General features: G+C 34.7%; 1 protein-coding gene across 6 annotated transcripts; it reads right to left on the bottom strand.

The window, feature by feature from the left end:
* Nucleotides 1–3,384: 3,384 nt before the first annotated feature.
* CEP44 (centrosomal protein 44) lies at nt 3,385–17,209 on the bottom strand. Of its 6 annotated transcripts, none has more exons than XM_036381663.1 (11): nt 17,089–17,209; nt 15,433–15,575; nt 14,689–14,836; nt 13,609–13,755; nt 12,672–12,779; nt 11,102–11,245; nt 10,507–10,716; nt 7,741–7,810; nt 5,728–5,855; nt 5,437–5,474; nt 3,385–4,649 (listed from the first exon to the last, which is right to left on the bottom strand). In XM_036381663.1, the coding sequence occupies exons 2-11, from the start codon at nt 15,519–15,521 to the stop codon at nt 4,541–4,543; spliced, it is 1,191 nt and encodes a 396-aa protein (XP_036237556.1). In that variant the 5' UTR covers nt 15,522–15,575; nt 17,089–17,209; the 3' UTR covers nt 3,385–4,540. The 6 variants fall into 6 exon arrangements, with proteins under 6 accessions (XP_036237556.1, XP_036237558.1, XP_036237560.1 ...); XM_036381665.2 differs by having other exon boundaries at nt 15,433–15,540; XM_036381667.2 differs by having other exon boundaries at nt 15,433–15,537.
* Nucleotides 17,210–17,248: the final 39 nt, after the last annotated feature.

The following is a 17,248-nucleotide window of genomic DNA, read 5'->3' as shown; positions in this document are numbered from 1 at the left end:
TGCTGGCATATCTTCATGAAAAAGGCTATATCTAATAAAGAGAAGACAGAAATGTTCCAACAGTGATACAAGAAAAAACCTACAGAAAATTTGAGTCACTGATGTTAAATTGGTATGTCTCCGCTTAAAATGGAACTTGATAAAGCATTCAGGCTAGTAATGTTCTACCACATCAGCACCTATTTTTCTGTAGTTCACACAAAAGCACAACTACTCTAACTGAAATTATCACAGCTGTCAACCACTTTTATAACTACAAGAAGCTGGACCCTAAGTTACCACTAATACATAAGCTCAAGTAAGTTCATGAACTTATCCTTAGTTCCTTCAATAGGTTCCAATGGGATGGTTTCAATTACAAGGAAAAAACAGACGACATTTTTTCCCACTGGCTTTTTGCCTAAGTAATTCTTAAAGCGGGAATAAACAATGAACCAAACCACATCATACTCAAGAGAAAAACAAGGGGAATCTCTTAATTTTGCATTTGGAACAAGCAGGCAAAGAAATCACTATCAGTGTCTGATGCAACAACACAGGGACACAGACTATGCAATGCCAGACCATCAGTCAGTGCGACAGGAAAGGCACAGTGCATTCTACTTGATCACCTATGGAGCAAATGAACACACACTGCTAGAAATAAATGAGGAGTCTTCCTGCATATTGAAACTTGCTTATATTGATAGCAATGAAATGCTTCAAAATCCATGAACTATATTGCCTAGTTTATTCCTACAGTTAAACTAAAGTTGTAAGGAGAATATGTTTCTTATTTTTATAGTACAATGATTGCCTATGTGAAATATTTTAAATGTGTTACATATTCATACATATGTATTCTACAATACAAAAGATTACAAAGAATATTCTCCAAGGATTGGGTTTGTATTTGCCTATATATTTTATGGTCATTTTACACAGCAAAGAATGGGTTGAGTTTTTAAGGTATTTTTGAACATATGAAAAATATGCCTCTAAATCCAAAAGAACTGGCCAAGGAAAAAAAAGAACAAAAAAAACAAAAGCACATGTAATAAACAGCTATTTCTGCTTCTGAAAACTGACCCAATTCTAAATTGTAGATTTAGATTTCCTTTAATCCTATTTTCCATGTTTTTCTCAGACACACATTTGCCCTTTCATTCAATCAATTCAAAAATACACTAAACAAGCTTTCATGAATATGTACATTGGGACTTTGCACAGGAACTTCTTCACTTCTAGCACCCTGCAGACTCAGAGAGATATCTTTCAGCAGTAAAACACCAACTTGAGCCATTTTCTCTCCTCTTGCACACTTACTTGTTGACAGCACAGCAGGCTGCTCCAACTGAAAGTTCAGGCACAAACATTTGGATGCAATGTCATAAACTGATCACAGAGCTAATGTGAATGAGGAAAAAAAACCCAAAAAACAAGACCACCCAAAAAAATACAACCAATACCCCTCACTATTTATTTTCAGAAGGGTATATTTAAGTCACATCAGTTACAAAACACAGTTGATAACAAAGACAGATGGGAATGATCAGCACTGGGAGGAAATCCCTTAAGCTGCCAAAAACTTCAGCTTTGTGAAACTATTCTCAGCATTCATGGAAAGTATTCAAGGCTCTCTAACTCTTAATCCCAGTTCATATTTCAACATGCACTCAATGCAGTGCAGCAACACCAGGTAAGAGAACAGACACACAAGTGTGAAAGTTTATCAAGACCTAGCAGAATGTTTTAGAAATAGAATTTCACCTTTGATTAAAATACCCTGAGGCATAATATTCTTTGACATTGCTTATGCTAAAAATTTATCATTATAAACCTAACATTGGAAAAATTATATTTCTGTGGATTTTCAGTCTATCATCAAGTGATTTTGCTTTACAGCATAAGTTTTCTTTTAAATAACTGCATAGGGAAAGGGGAGAGGAAAACCAACACCCAATGCTGCATTAGAACATCAGTGCTCCACACTACTGCTAATTGTGAACCTCTAACTAGAGCAGTTGGCTCCTAGAGAATAAAAAGCTTCACCATTTCCAAATCAAGCATCTGCTCTAGATTGTCTAGAGAATGAGTTTTGCAATGACTGATACAGCATTTTTCTATCAGATAAGGTCACATTGCCTAAACACAGATACTAACTTTACTACTCCTCATTAAATAAGTCATAGGATGCTCAGGAGAAGGAATATCACAGTTTTGGAACAACTTCTTTTCCCCATTTGGGTCACTCAAGTTAGAAGTGTTTTAATAACTATCCTTGTATTGACTGCTCATCTGGCACAGGTGGCAAGAGTGCATCATCCCCAGTATCCTACAAAGACCACAACACAGATCTCTATCACACAGAGACCACAGAAGCAAAATACTATCATTAAACCATTTTTGCAGATATAATACTTTCCCTGAGGAAGCATAATTTGCTGTCTGAGGATTATAAATTATTTTCACCACACAAAGTTTAAAAAGATCCTAAAAAAAAAACACTAAAGAGAAACTATATGTGGCATAAAGTGCCTGAAAAGATAACTGTAAATATTTAGCAAATAAATTATTTTAAAGTAGAATATATTATAACTGCAACTGTTTGCAATGATGCCTAACTTGTCAAAACAAGTAGTTGATAGAAAAAGGCTGTTTCAAGCCCTGTTCACTAGTGATTAGTAAAGAATTTTAAGCATCTCTAATACAAAGTAACTAAATAATTTCCACAGTTAGTAGCTTCTAAAATACTTTGATCATCTTATTTTCCTGTTTCTCCAGAAAAATTAATCTTTGCAAGACAATAATGCACTGCTCAAACTTCAGCTTGTCCATATCCTTGGTTTTAACTTTTCAAGTACTGTATATGTTGCTGGAAGAAGTAAATAATTTAACAACTTGGGATTTTCAATTTTATAGCACTAAATATAAATTACATTGAATTGCACACAGAGAGAAAGAGCTTTTTCTAACACTTGCTGCATTCCCCAGATGCATTCAATGATAAGTCTCTGTAATTTGAATCAAGTATACTAAGACTTCTCATTTTTGCCATGGCATCAGTAAACAGCTGTCATTCCTCTCTGTCCTGCCACACTCTTTTAACAAATATCACAGAGAATAAATATCCTACTTAACGTAAAAGCATCTCTGACTTCAAGGCAAAGAGGAAAAATAAGAGATAATTCAAAATATTTGATCATAGCAGCTTAAAGCAGACAGAAATACTAATTTTTACTTCTTTGATGACTGAATAAAGATTTCCACAAGATGGTGCTGTAGTCCTATTTCAAGACATTAATGGTTCTAACATATAGAAGGAAACATAATTTCATTTCATTGTTAGAATAATGAACAGTGATTTGCAAGGCCTATTTTCAATTAAGGAGCAAAACACATTCCTACGATCCAATCATTATAGGTTCTTTTATTTTTAAACAACTGAAAAATCACAGAAGTCACAGAAGTCTAAAAAACCCAGAACTAGTTTATATAACATCACAGATCGCCGTAAACTCTTCTGTTTCTGTGCAAATTAAAGTCCATTTATATTCCATATGGTTATAGAAAAAAATCATAATTATTGTTAAAACATAGAAATCACTTTTTACAGCATGTTACACAGCTGCTTTTGCCTTCATCTGCAAACTCTGCCCCCCAAAAAATTCCAACTGGTCTGTAATATTAAACTCCAAAAATCTTTTAAACTGAAGTATTAAAACACAAAGGAGTCTTGATATGATAGGCTACCAATTTACAAAAAGCAATAAACAATTAATAAATCGAACCAAGCCTCACACATCTATGGTTTGATCATATGTTTATGGAAGTCTTATATCTACTTATGTCTCTAAACAGAAATCTTAATATGGCTTCAAATAATGAAAATGTTGTGTTTCTTTGTATACTGACTGGTCTCCATCTGTGCTGCTGGTCTTAAAATGTGTTGGGTAAGAGCACTAAAACACTCAACACATCTCTTGCAGTCAAAGTCTGTGGACTTACTTGCACATTTTTGTGTTTAGGATCAAAATGACCCCCACTTTGTCAGTGTTAATGGAAGCCATAAAGTGTTGGTGCTCTCCAGCTCAGCATGAAAACTTATATTTAAAAATAAAATTTAAAAAAAACAGCAAAAAAGGTACATATTTGAAACTGTGTATGTAAGTAAGTTTTTTATTAAAACTTATTCAAGAGTACAGATGGTAGGATGGTATGTAAGAATGCCTCTTGGGTGTAATATGCAAGTTCCAGCTGGAATGTTTCCAACAGGATGTAAACCACAGTCCTCAAGCCCACACTTTAAAAAACATATTACTTAGCACACTGCTAACAAATGTCAACACAAGAATACACTGCTGTAATGACTTCAATTTACAAAAGTGCAAGGAAGGGGGAAGAAGCTATTTGAACAGTCTTTAAAACCAAAAATTGTGGTCGTGGGGAGGGAAATCAATACACAGATGCATGAGTAAAATATTTATTCAAAGCAATATAAGCACTGGTGATCATTACAAATTCGATATATTAAAAATTTAACGCTGTACAAACATACAGATTATTTCTGGTATCCATAAGTCTGCAGAGACCAGGTCTGAAGACCTGTGCTTGCAGGTATTCCCAGAGGTGGGCTTGATGTTTTGAACAATTTGAAGGTTTCTTCAATTCTGAAAATAAATTTTGTTTGCATACACTTAATAAAATAGGGTACAAAATAACTGACTTGCTTTTAACTTCCTAATTATCCAAAATACTAATAAGCAGCATGACCCCATACGTTTTCTCTCATCCCGCCCTTTTCCCCTGCAATTCGTTTCTATTTTAAATGCCTACCATTTATCAATGAGCCTCAAGTGCACAAAAAAGAAGCAATAAAATTAAAATTACAGAAAAGGCTAGAGCTTTTTATAGGCCACACACTTACTGAAGAGAAATCTCTTGCTAAAGAAACATGGTAAAGCAACACATTTCTCTTCAAGTATAATAAAAATATAACAAAAAAATTTATTCTAGATCTCAGAATAATTATCAAATACATCTTAATACAGTTATTATAATGCTTAGGCTGAAATTAGTTTTAAATTTCCTTAAATAATAAAAAACAGTTAAGATAATAGGTACTTTTCAGGAAGAAAAATTACAAGTACCAGGGAATTTCAATCAGGAAATAAATAATATTCCTATTTCTTATTGACCAAATTCTAAACACTCTTTATTCTCTAGTTAATACTATTAAGAGTGCTTTCTATTGCTTTTTAGAAACCAAAACAGTGACTCATCCCACAAATACAAAACTGTAAGTGGATTTATTATCCAGTAGAGCCATAAGGAAATGCCACACCTGATGTACAGACCTTTGAGGTTTGGAACACATATGTACATTCTCTGTGCGCCTTAGTCCAGTACAACTCCCTCCTGGGAAATAAATTCCTGCTGCCCTTTCCTATTACTTACATTTTACTTATCTTTTCCATTCTTTGTCTTATTGTCTCCTACAATTTAAAGGCAACATAGTTAGTGAACTCTTCAAAGCTTACATTCTTCAGATGGACTTTCAATTTAAATTAAGAGAAAATGTGACTTTAAGCAGTTTTTACATATGAAAAGTATTTTTTATGAGACAGACCTAGAGGTAGTTTTGCATAGTTTCCTTGTTTTTCTATCAGTATATACAACTAAAACCAATGCTTACTCGTACTCTTGACCTCAAAGGAAATCAACTGAGCATTCACCAGCTTTACTTACCTTTGAAATGTCTGTCAGATCATGAGAATTAATGGTCATGTCTTTGGGAGATTGGTCTGTGGATAACAGTGAACCGCATCCAGACGACTGAAGATGACTCCCTGGCATCTCCTCATTCCTCTCTGAATCTATAGAGAAATGCTCAGTTTTATGTCACCTTTGCCTTCTTGCTCTCTTTTGCAAGGTCAGCTATCAAATAATGTGATTTACAGTAGGCAATAATAGAAGAGAATGCATTGTTTAGAGAGGGGAAGGAAAAAGCTACTATGAGAGTCCAAAATAGGTTTCTCATATTTTTTAAACAAGTGCAAATGACACTATGTATAATATATATAATATACAAAAAGCAAATTCTAAAGATTACTAAGAAGATTATTTTCTCCTGATTAGAGTAAAATCAAAGCTTATGAACATCTGATTACATTGCCAAACCTTTAATAGTGATTTCATATAGTTAGTTTACATTATTTGTTATTGTAAACTGCCTGCTCAAACATGTCTTTAATTTGTGCAAAGTAACCTGTCTTATAAGTAGCATAATTTTTGTCTTTTTTTTTCTTTTTTTTTTCATTTGGAAGCTGTGATATTCTTTGTAATTTTAGATTACTATTGTCAGGGAAGAGAATTTAGTATCTCGAAAAAACGCATGCTCCCATACCCATTTTTAGTAAAGTCACCATCTATACATCATACCTTTGGAACAAACGTAGCTACACTATTTTGTATCTAAAATTCATAATAAACTGTTTTTAAATACCTAAAATTAAAAATTTTTTATTTGGTACAGCTGTGATTTCTGAAGAGTACTACAACCAAAAAGAGCTGGAAAGGATCCCAAGTACTATACTCTCAAATAAAAGAGTTAAGACTGTCCTCATAATGTTTATGCCTAAAATTTCCTGAATTTCAGAAAAGCAGAAACAACAAATTCAGAATTTGGGGAGTCTGAAAATTCTCTTTCAAAAAACCATCTGCCTGTTTACTTACTATAAAGTCCTCAAGTGTCAGTAACACACCACTAAACTTATCACAGGAAGTAAATATGTTCCAAGCTTTCTGAGTCCTGTAAAATGAAGGTCCCGTTTCTCAGACTCCATGATAAAAACAATCTTTGACATAACCAAGAACTGCCTTCCTAATTTCCATGGAAACTGGATTACTGAGACTCCTTTTTAATTACAATTCAAAAGCCCAACACTGGACAAAAAGCATAATATGTGAGAATGGAAAATAGAATATCCTCCTTACCACTGGTGGTAGGAATAACAGCTGCCACAAGGGAAACAGGCCAAATCAAGGAACAGAACAGAGGGAGCTAATAGAGCTAAAGGCTAAAGAGCTACCATTGAGGAAGACAGAAGAATTACTCATGGCCTGAGCAGTGCTTTTAACTTCTTTCCCACTCAAGTCTGCTTTGTTTACTTCTTGTAGGTTATCAAAATTAAACAGACGTTGGAAACAGAAGAAAAAGATTTTGACTTTCTCTTCAAAACAAGAAAGTTTATCAAAAATGCCAGTTAGACAGCTGCTAACTGCTTCAGAGATGAAATATAGAAAACATTTAGTAGTGAGTTGAAAACCAACAAAGATTATGAATCATTATTTGTCTGAGCCCCATTAAAGAAGAAAACAGCAACCTAAAAGATATTAGTGGCAGCAAAAATAACTCCATTTGTGCTTGAGAACAGTGCATTTTTAGAACATGATGATAACTGCTTTAAAGTCCAAATGACAGTATTGTTATTCACAGTTTTAGTAACAGAACCTTAATTTGCATCTTTGATATTTTTAGCAGCTATTTTAAACTATTACTTACTATGCTATAGCAACTAAACCATCTAAAGAATAAGTTAGAAACATGAAATGATGAGGAGGTTAACTTCTTATCTGCAGGATGGTTTTAAATTCAGAGGTCACTAAATTGCAGTTACCTACTTAACTATGTTTAGTCAAGGTCAGCAAGAAATGTTTAGCATATTTACATTAATTAAAAGGAAAATCATTAATACTCACCAAGGGAAACTGGAATGCTACTAGAAGTTCTTTTTTGATTTATATTGCTGAAGTCTTTAAGAAAGTCTCTCTGAAATACAAGTTTACTGTATTTTAGCCATATACCCTGTTTAAATCATCTTCTGACTGAACAAAACTATATTTAAGTATCAGGTATGTGTGTATTTGCTTGCTACACCATGTTGGCACTGCACAAATATCTTCACAGGATAAAAAATTCAACATTTCTATAAATGCACTTCATTAAAATACTAGTTTATTTAACAGATATTCTTAAAACATCAATATTGCTGTTCATGATGAGGTCAAAACCAGGTCAAAATATAGTGCATAAAACTTACTTATGAGTAGAATGGACAATCAGAATGGTCTTAGCCTGTACTAATAATTTCATCTCAACATTGGTTGCCATTAGCTTAAAGTAAGTGTGCCTTCTTCTACTGCTAGTTGATATTCAAATATAGAGTCCTCAGTCCTAAAAAAATAGCCTATAGACTAACTGAAATTCACTGCACCTAAATTCTTATAACTCAGAAGGCTATTATAAGCTGGTTTCCCAGCTCCTAAATGAGAGAGGGCTCTTTTAAGAAACATTCTAAGTTTAACTTGATGTAACTTTAAAAAGGTTGTTCATGAGCAAGGAAACAATAGTATTTTTGAGTTCAACTTTCTAATTTCAAAGTAAAAAAATGAAACACTCAAACAACATCTAGAATTTTTTTTACCAATGAGTAATCATTATGATTTGATACCTTACCCTTTAAAATATGTCACTTTATATACTGGAGTAACTGCATCAGCTAATCAGGGAATACTACACCCAAATAAATTAATGAAGGAGAAATAGTAGGTATTGTATGGGAAAATGCTGGAAAAAACTGTAATAATGTCCATCTCTTAAAAAACACAAAACTAGAATCTGCAGAGACTATGTCTGTTCAATTCCTTTCATTGAAATGGATTTGGTAGCTTTCAGACTTTCCCAGAACTTAAATGCACAGCTGCTGCTACTTTGGCAACAGCAAAAGACAAATCTTACTGTTCCTGCCATGTTGGCTAGATGACAAAAATTCCCTGTAAAGTGCAAGGGTAAGAGAGGAATAATTCTGAATTGTTTCTGTATGTGGGAAGCACGACTTGGATGCAATTTCATTAAACAAAAAAGCAGCAATTCTGTGGCCCAAAGGATTATTTCTCAGCAGTTTTCAAATGTCTATTGTAAAACAGTTGCTTTGAAGACTATGTATACATATATATAGTCTTATATATTTCTATATAGAATGCCATACAGAAACTATAACTGAACTTGTTTCTGCAGGTGGATTCTTTCAGTAACATGCAGTACAGAAATATAATTATCACTGGAAATTTCTGGAAATTATCACTGAAAAAGTGATATTTTTGAGAGTATTTTCCAAATACTAGTCCAATCATATGAACAACTGCAATAAACATGTTAGTGAAGCAGTAATAAACCAAAGTTACAAAAACAGAAGAACAAGTCTAGTCTGAAACATGAGCTTTCCCATTGCTACAGTAATTTCTTGAAAAGAATACATTTGAAACAGGAGAAAAACTGTCTGTGGCTGTTCACCTGAAGGCCTCTTGAGACTGCTGCCAGAGAAAAAAAAATATTATCATTGGTAGTATTTGTTGGACACATGTCTACTGATCTGTAAGAATCTGATTTCAGATGGTAAAACCACATGAGCTACTACTAACCTAAAAATTTTTTTTGAAGTGATTGAGAATATCTATCCTTACTAATTGAGCTCCAGCTTTTAGAAATAACCTAGTGATCAGTTTGAACACCTGTCTGTTTCAAGACTTTGCATAACCACCACACTTGCAAGGCACATAGTAAAACATGTCTTGTATACAAGTATTAGCAACATTTTCAAATTATTGGGGGCAGCAAAATGCACAGAGCTCCTGGTTGTGAATAAATTCAACAGTTTTACAGCTGCAAAGAAAAATGCAACACCAATCAACTATTTTCCACAAGGATTTTCAACTTCTGGAAAGCATCTGACAGTGTCTGAAAGATACACAAGATACATTAGGGAAAATTTTTGGATCACATGATTAATTTCAAAGTGATGCTATGGTTCACTGCAATTCAAAATATTTACATGTGTACATATATCAAAGTACATAATGTGCACAAAAGGACCTTTCAATAGCATGAAAAATAACCCAGTCTTAACACAACCAGAGGCTTTATTTCCTATGCCAAATGTAGCCACATCAAGACTGCAGTGATTTCACACATTCAAAAATGCAATGAACATCACGGACAAAAAATAGGAAGTGGGGGAAGAGAGTGGGAATAGGAGAAAAAACCCCACTGATTAGACTAGAAATTTCAAGGACCCATAAATTACACATAGGACTAAAATAAGAAATAACTTTTTGATTAACCCTGTATTTTCCACTGTGCATGCCATCCATTTTTGTCACTATCTGTTGTAGAGAATTAAGATTCCATGTTCAAAAACCTTCTTCTATAACTTTAGTAGTAAATAAAATGACACTGAATCATTACTAATGAGAACAGACGGCGAGCTTTGGTTCATAAAGTCTCAGAGAATAGAATTTAACAGTTAAGAAAAAAAACCCATCAACTTCATAAACAGCACTTGCATTCAGATTGTACTTTTAAAACCAGTGACAAAAACACATCAGGAGGCAGGGAGGGCAGAAACAGACCAACAAGATTATGTTTGGGCAATTTTTGTTATAGAATTAAGAGAGAAGTTAACACACCTTTTTGGATTGTAACAACAGTTCTGTTTCAAGAAGCAAAACTCGATTCAGTAAGTTATTCCAGTCCTTCTCATCTATGATCACCTTTCCTTGCAGTTTCTCTTCTAAAACTTGTAGCTTATCTTCCATCCAATCTAGCTTATGAAGCTTTTCCTGGAAATCTGCAAGCTGACTCTTTAAAAACTCAATTTGTGAATTTTCTTCTATGACCTGAAAATACCGATAAGAACATATCCTCCAATTTCAAAACAGAAACAATTCATCACTTGATGAAACAAATCAAGTGCAATCTTCAAGTTCAGTTACCACATCCTGCTACATTAGAAAACTATTTTTCTTCCAGAATTATGAAAATATGCCTACTCAGGGAACACAGCTTCTAAAAGAAGCTGTTGACAGAACTGTGTCTTGAAAGAGACTGTACGATTTAACTGACTTTTCCTTTTTCCAACTTTTTCAATACATTTATTAAATATCTTCAGGAGCTTATATCTTCAGGAGCTGCATGCTCCTGAAGTATAGCTATAATGTAAAAACCTTTATCCCTTTAGACAAATCCTGTAATAAAAAGACATCTTAAAATAGAAGTCCTTACTTGTTCACATTTAACTTCCACAATATCATAATCTGGGCACAATTCTTCCTCAGTCCCTCCCTGTGCTGGAAGGGGTAGTGGACAAAGATCACCACTAACTTCATTTCCTGAGTGTCGTTCAACTAGAGGCTTCTTTCGAGTATGCTAAAAAACAAACAAACAAACACAGTTAACTGCTGGTGTTATTCATAACAATAATATTTCAATTCATTAGCCAAGTAGTAACACATAAGACCTATTATTTCAATATTTATTTAAACCTAACTATCTTATCCCAACTGGTTACAAAATACAGAAAGCAAGAGCAGGCAGTTTAATTTTTAAAAAATCATACAGACGTGAAGGAACTGTAAAACAAACATGCATACACTTTGCCATATATACCGTGTACCTTGTTTCCTTTCCATAAACAGTAATGAAGATATTAATGTCCTCCTTTAATTTAAAGGTTGTTAGATTTCTAAGTGTGGACTGGAAAATATGTTATTACCTACAGCGAAATTCATATGTATAGACAGTTTCAACATCAAAACCATGACTAAAACATTAAGAACAAAAAAGGTTTAACTAGGAAGATTAGAATTCTTCCTTTTTCTTGACAACTGTCAGCAAAATAGCCCTATGAGATATACATTACTTTCATTTGAAGGCTTCCCTTAGAGAAAACAAAGAGAAATTTTGCAATTTCTTCAGGTGGATTAAATCTTATGATAATCTCACAAAATTAGACACTTAATGATTAAGAATGCACAATTACTAGTTCTGTGCAGCATCTTAACATAGAGATTCCTCAATGTTTTAGTTAAGCTGAAACTCTCCTCTTCTAGGGAATTCTTAAAACACACGTATCTATCCCATTCAGTGCCACTATTAAACAACTAGAAGAGACAGAGAAGCCATTCCAAATACTTTCTTCACCAAGTTTTCCTTGATAAAAGCAGTATTTTCCTTACAAGTAGAAACCACCAGCTATTAACACGCAATCATAGTCCTAAAAGTTTTCTAACATTTTATTTTGCACCCTTTTAGCAGATAATATCAGGAAAGCTGCCTCCTTCACATGTCAAGAGTGGAATAACATATAGACATTTTTACTTAATGCATAATCATTTTACCTTTGTAAAACCAAAGCCAAAAGGAATGCTACATTATGAAAACTTCCTGAATAGATTCAGATAAAACACCAAACAGTGTTTTGAAAGCTGTGTTGAAAACACACGCTAGGCCAAGCACACTTCACTCTTCAAACTCCATACATCTTCTTTGTGCCATTTTATCTTTTCCCATTGCTCTCCCTTACACTTGATATAATTCAAATATAGCACAAACAACAGCACTAGATCATTACCAGCAACACTTTGAGATCAACTGCTCAGTAAAAGAGAGGCAACATCCTCTGTATTTCAGCTACTATTTCAGCCAACCGCACTTTGGAGAAAAACAAACAAACAAACACCAGCCCACATCAAAACTGGTTTGATTAAGCATTAAAACCAAAACAAAAGCAAAAAATTTCAGCAAGAGCCTGACTTACTACAAACGAGATAAAACATAAAAATTATTTTCATACCTGCTTGGAATTCAGAGCACTGCAACTTGGATCAGCAAGACCTGTACCACAATTTGACCATACTTCAGATTTAAGAGGTCTAATTTTTTTTCTCGTTTGGGATTTAACCTCCAAAGTGAACAGAAGAAAACAGGAAAATTTTCAGGATTTCACACCCCACTTTCTAACACCATCACTGACTGACAGGAACATTTCATGGTGCACACACACAGACACATTTAAACCTCTCTAGTACAATAATGTCTAAAAAAAATTAAATAAGACCCAAATTTATAGAGAACACAGATCCAGAGGTAAATGCCATACTTTTACACTCATTAATACCTATACTAGGTTGCATCAATAGATGGTTATAAATAAATACAACTTGCACCAGAGTTGAAAGTAAAACAAATACAAAAAAGTAGTTATGTCTTCAAAACTGACAAATTAAGTATGCAAAAGTCCTGAAGACTTGTTTAAAATTCAAAGGAAACAAAATCTTGTGAAATATAAAGACTGGAAATTCCTTTCATTAAAGCAGAGACCGATACACCAAACACACACTGATAAAAAATAATAATAAAAGTGTCATTTTTGAATTGTTACAGAAATTCAACATATGAGAGGATTTTGTTTTGCCTTTAAATTTATCTGAGAAGTTTATTAATGCACATGTTTACTGTATCAAGAAGTGTAAAAAAAATATATCACTTACTGTAAAAACAACAATTAGATTTATCTTCATTCTAGTTTTTTTTTTATACTACAAAGTATTGGCAGCTTCATGTCTTGAATGCAAGCATTCAAGCATCTTACAATGGAACTTCATATTAACTTTCCATTATTTGGTCCATGAGCAATGCTGCATCTTCAAATAGAAGCTGAAAATCGGTTTATCTGCAGCATCAAACATGTCAAAAGAAACTTATAAAAAAGGCAACCATTTGATCAGTACCTTACTAGAGTTATTCAACTCCTTATGTTTCTTCACCACACAGTTGATAACATCACAAACAATTTGCATTTTTCTTTCTGCAAAGCCAACCTGAAGAAACTGCTCTTTTGTTAAAATTGGTTTGTACTGAAATTGATCTCGAAGAAACTGCAACAAAAGAAGAGTTTACTTCACTTTCAAAATCACCTCACAATTTGCTGTAGAAATGGCATGCCCATATTCTTATTTTACTACAATCTTGTCTTTCATTCTGCACTTCAGCAGTTAAGCCTTTTCTCATTTGATTATTTTTATATAAATCAATAAATATATAGCTGTCTCTTTTAACTAGGCCTTAAACATATCTCCTCTTTGATTCACATCACTCTTGTAAGCTTCAACTCACAGTCTTAAGATTCAAGAAATAACCGACTATTCAAGTTAATACTAAAAAACTAAGAGCTTTTAATGTAAATTTACAATAAAAAGTTATATTAATCTCAGCAAATACATCAGAGGGCTACTTAAGGCTCCCAAAGAAGCCTTTCCTCTCAGATGGAAAACTAGTCTGAATAAGCCACTATTTCTTAATTCATCAATCCACCTTCCATTAAAACGCACTTTTGCATATTTTAAGGATAGTTGAAAGTTATTTTCAATCAGTTAAGAATTTTATTCTGGTTTATAAAAGGTTAATATTCAACTTTATGTATTAAAATGGCATAGTGTTTCAAAAAAGCTGTACTTCTAAACTGTGCTTACAATTTTTTGAGTTCCTTGTGATTTTTTTGGTGGTTAAGATTTTTGCCAAGGTCACTTCTATAAATCTTTTTGTCCAATAAAAATTTTTTTGTTCTTCAAAACTAACATCTAACAATACTACTGTTTCAGCAAATGTCTCAAAACTGAGATTTGGCTACCACCACCTTTTCTTATTTTCATTAAAATCTAAAAACGTGCACACAGTGACTTACTACTCATCTTAAATCCTAAGAGAACTAAAATTCATATTCATTTCAAAAAACTTTCACTTTCTAGTAAAGCTCATAATAAATGTTTAATTTCTGTGAAGTTTCTTTAGCAAAGAACATGAAGGGATACCTTATAAACAGCTTCAATAAAACGCAAGTCGCTCTTGGCTGTCAGTTCCACATCACACTTTACCAAAAGCTCTGCTATGCAAGTTGAAAAAGATGTAAAACAATAGCTGATGATAGGTAAAAATGCAGCTGGATCACCCTTTACTAACCTATAAAGAGACAAAAGTATTTTACACGGCAGAAGGTAACAAAAGCTTTTCATTACATGAATTCCAACATTTAACTTGAAAGGAATAAATACACAGCAGGTTCTATCTAAATATCTTTCATTGTAAGGTTTCATTGTCCGGGCATCTCTCATTCAGCCATCTTTGCTGTTATCTGTAAAATGCTCAAAAAAATATTTTTGTGATCTACATATAATTTAAACATTGTCAAGTCTAAAGCCCACCAGCGTTTCCAGCTCAACATTCAGACCTTTTTTTTGTTTCTAATATTTATAGAACGAAATTTCCTGAAGGAAGTTTTGCAAGCACTTCCGAAGAAATCCAAAAGGTGAGATTAACCAAAACAAAGACAAGAACAGCAGAAGAAGAGCAAGACAGCAATACAACCCAGGATCGTTCTAAGGATTGCTCAGAAGAGCAAAACTGTGTACTTTTATATTCCAGTTCACACAGACCACACCCCAACTTCCCAGTTATGTTCTGCTTATCACTGGGTGCAATGCTAATCCTTATGCATATCTTGTTTACACATCTTGCTGTCATCATGTATTAGCATAAATTTACACACTGCCACTTACACTGTATAATCCACATCTCGTGGATAATTTAACAAGCGAAGTCCTTGTTCTATTTTTCTTAAGCTTCCATTTAGGTCTCCTGTTGCCATTATTCCAAATGCTATTCTTCTTTCAGATTATGAAATAAACATAAAAAAGTGCATCTGTTAAAAAAATTATGTACACAAAAATTACAAAATGCAAATAATCACCTAAATTCAACTTTCTGCTAGAATCTAGGAGATAATTACCTGCCACTATCTTCACTAAATTTCTTTTCTTGCTACAAAACAGGTATTTTGAAGCCTACCAATGCAAGCAGTGAAGAGGCACGGTCACACAGCTTATAAATGAAGCAATGGTCTCAAGAAACAGTTACATTCACAGTGGGCTGGGTTTGTTGTGGGTGTTTTTCTTCTTGTGCTTCCGTGATGTTTAATCAGCAATCTTCAAGATTAAGCTCTTCCCATGTGTTCTGCCCTTGTTAAAAGGACTTTCTTCCTACTTAATCATCATGTTCTTTTAATTTAATTATTAGATTTTGGGTTATTAGTTGCACTAAACAGAAGTACACAATACTTACTTTTCAAAGTCAGAATGGGAATAATTTAACCAATTATTTGGAAATTGAGGCAGCTATTCTTCCTGCATTATGTTACAATGCGATCCATTCTATGGTTTTGCAAATTTAAACAGCTATTAAAACAAATCTCAAAGAATATGATATAAAACCAAAGCTCTAATCTGCAATGCAAATACTCACAGAAGACACACTCACAGGATTTTGTCTAATCACATATAGGCTATTTCCCAAAAGTATCAACAATCCTTTCTTTTGACACCAGACCTCTGGATGTAAAAACTGGTAACTACTGTCACTACAAAAATAGCCCAAGAGTTCATAAAAGTAACAGTCAAGTTGGTAGCGAATCTTGGGAAGGTGAACCCCGTAAAATGAGATACACGGCTCTGTAGAATTGGCTGGCTATCAAGAATAAAATCAAGTATAACAAAGTTTCAAGGCTACAATAATATAGAGCTTTGAGGAAGTGGCTCAAAGAACAACTGTCAAAACTGTGTATGATAGATATTCAAAGGATCAATGTAAAAAACTAAACAAAAATACCAAAACAAACAAAAACTAAAAAAACTACCCCATTCAAGTTACCAAGTATGTTAACACTATAAACACTGTCTTTGAAATGCCCAACAACTAGACTTTTGATTTCTTCCAAATGAATCTAGACTCTCCTATTACACAGGGAGGGGAGCTGAGATAAATCGCACCATTACGCAGAGCTGCAAAAACATCACCGACCAATACGGGACTTCGCCGCCGTGCCAGCTGCGACACCCTCGGCGCAGAGGCCGCTTGCACACCAGCGAGCGGCACAAGGCACTGCGCGTTCCCGGCTGGTTGCCCTGGGCACCAGCGGAAGAACAGCGTGTCCCAGCCAGGACACGGCAAGCCAGGCTGCGGTCCCGGAACCAGCGCGCTGCGGCAAACTCGCCGGAATGGGACCGGGGCCGGCTCCCCACCCGCCTTTCCTCACCCCTACAAGAGCGGAGATCGGGCCCTCCCCAGAGCCCGCCGTCTCCAGAGAGGGAGAGCCCCGGGCTAGGAGCGGGCCCGCGCTGCGGGGACAGACGCGCCCCGAGAGCGATGCTGACGCTCACCCGCGCGGCGGGAGCCCCGCGGCCGTTCCCTGGCAGCGCGCCGAGCCCCGCGGCCGTTCCCCGGCTGTGCGGCGGGCGCAGACCGAATCTGCCGCCACCAAACCCGACGGGCACTTCCGCTCCCCGCGCGTCCCTCCCCGCGACGTCACTTCCAGCAACA

This window comes from Molothrus ater, chromosome 4 (assembly GCF_012460135.2).
Source record: "Molothrus ater isolate BHLD 08-10-18 breed brown headed cowbird chromosome 4, BPBGC_Mater_1.1, whole genome shotgun sequence".
In the NCBI taxonomy this organism is placed as follows: Eukaryota; Metazoa; Chordata; class Aves; order Passeriformes; family Icteridae; genus Molothrus; species Molothrus ater.
The sequence above is the reverse complement of the archived record's forward strand: the minus strand, read 5'-3'. Positions and strand labels throughout refer to the sequence as shown.

Bases quoted from the DNA above. Each gene is read 5' to 3' on its own strand.
- CEP44 (XM_036381663.1), bottom strand. From the start codon at position 15,521: ATGGCAACAGGAGACCTAAATGGAAGCTTAAGAAAAATAGAACAAGGA. The intron at 14,837-15,432 runs GTAAGTGGCAGT...GTCTCTTTATAG, and splicing joins CGAGATGTGGATTATACAGT to GTTAGTAAAGGGTGATCCAG. The intron at 4,650-5,436 runs GTAAGTAATAGG...ATTTATTTTCAG, and splicing joins ATGGAAAAGATAAGTAAAAT to AATTGAAGAAACCTTCAAAT.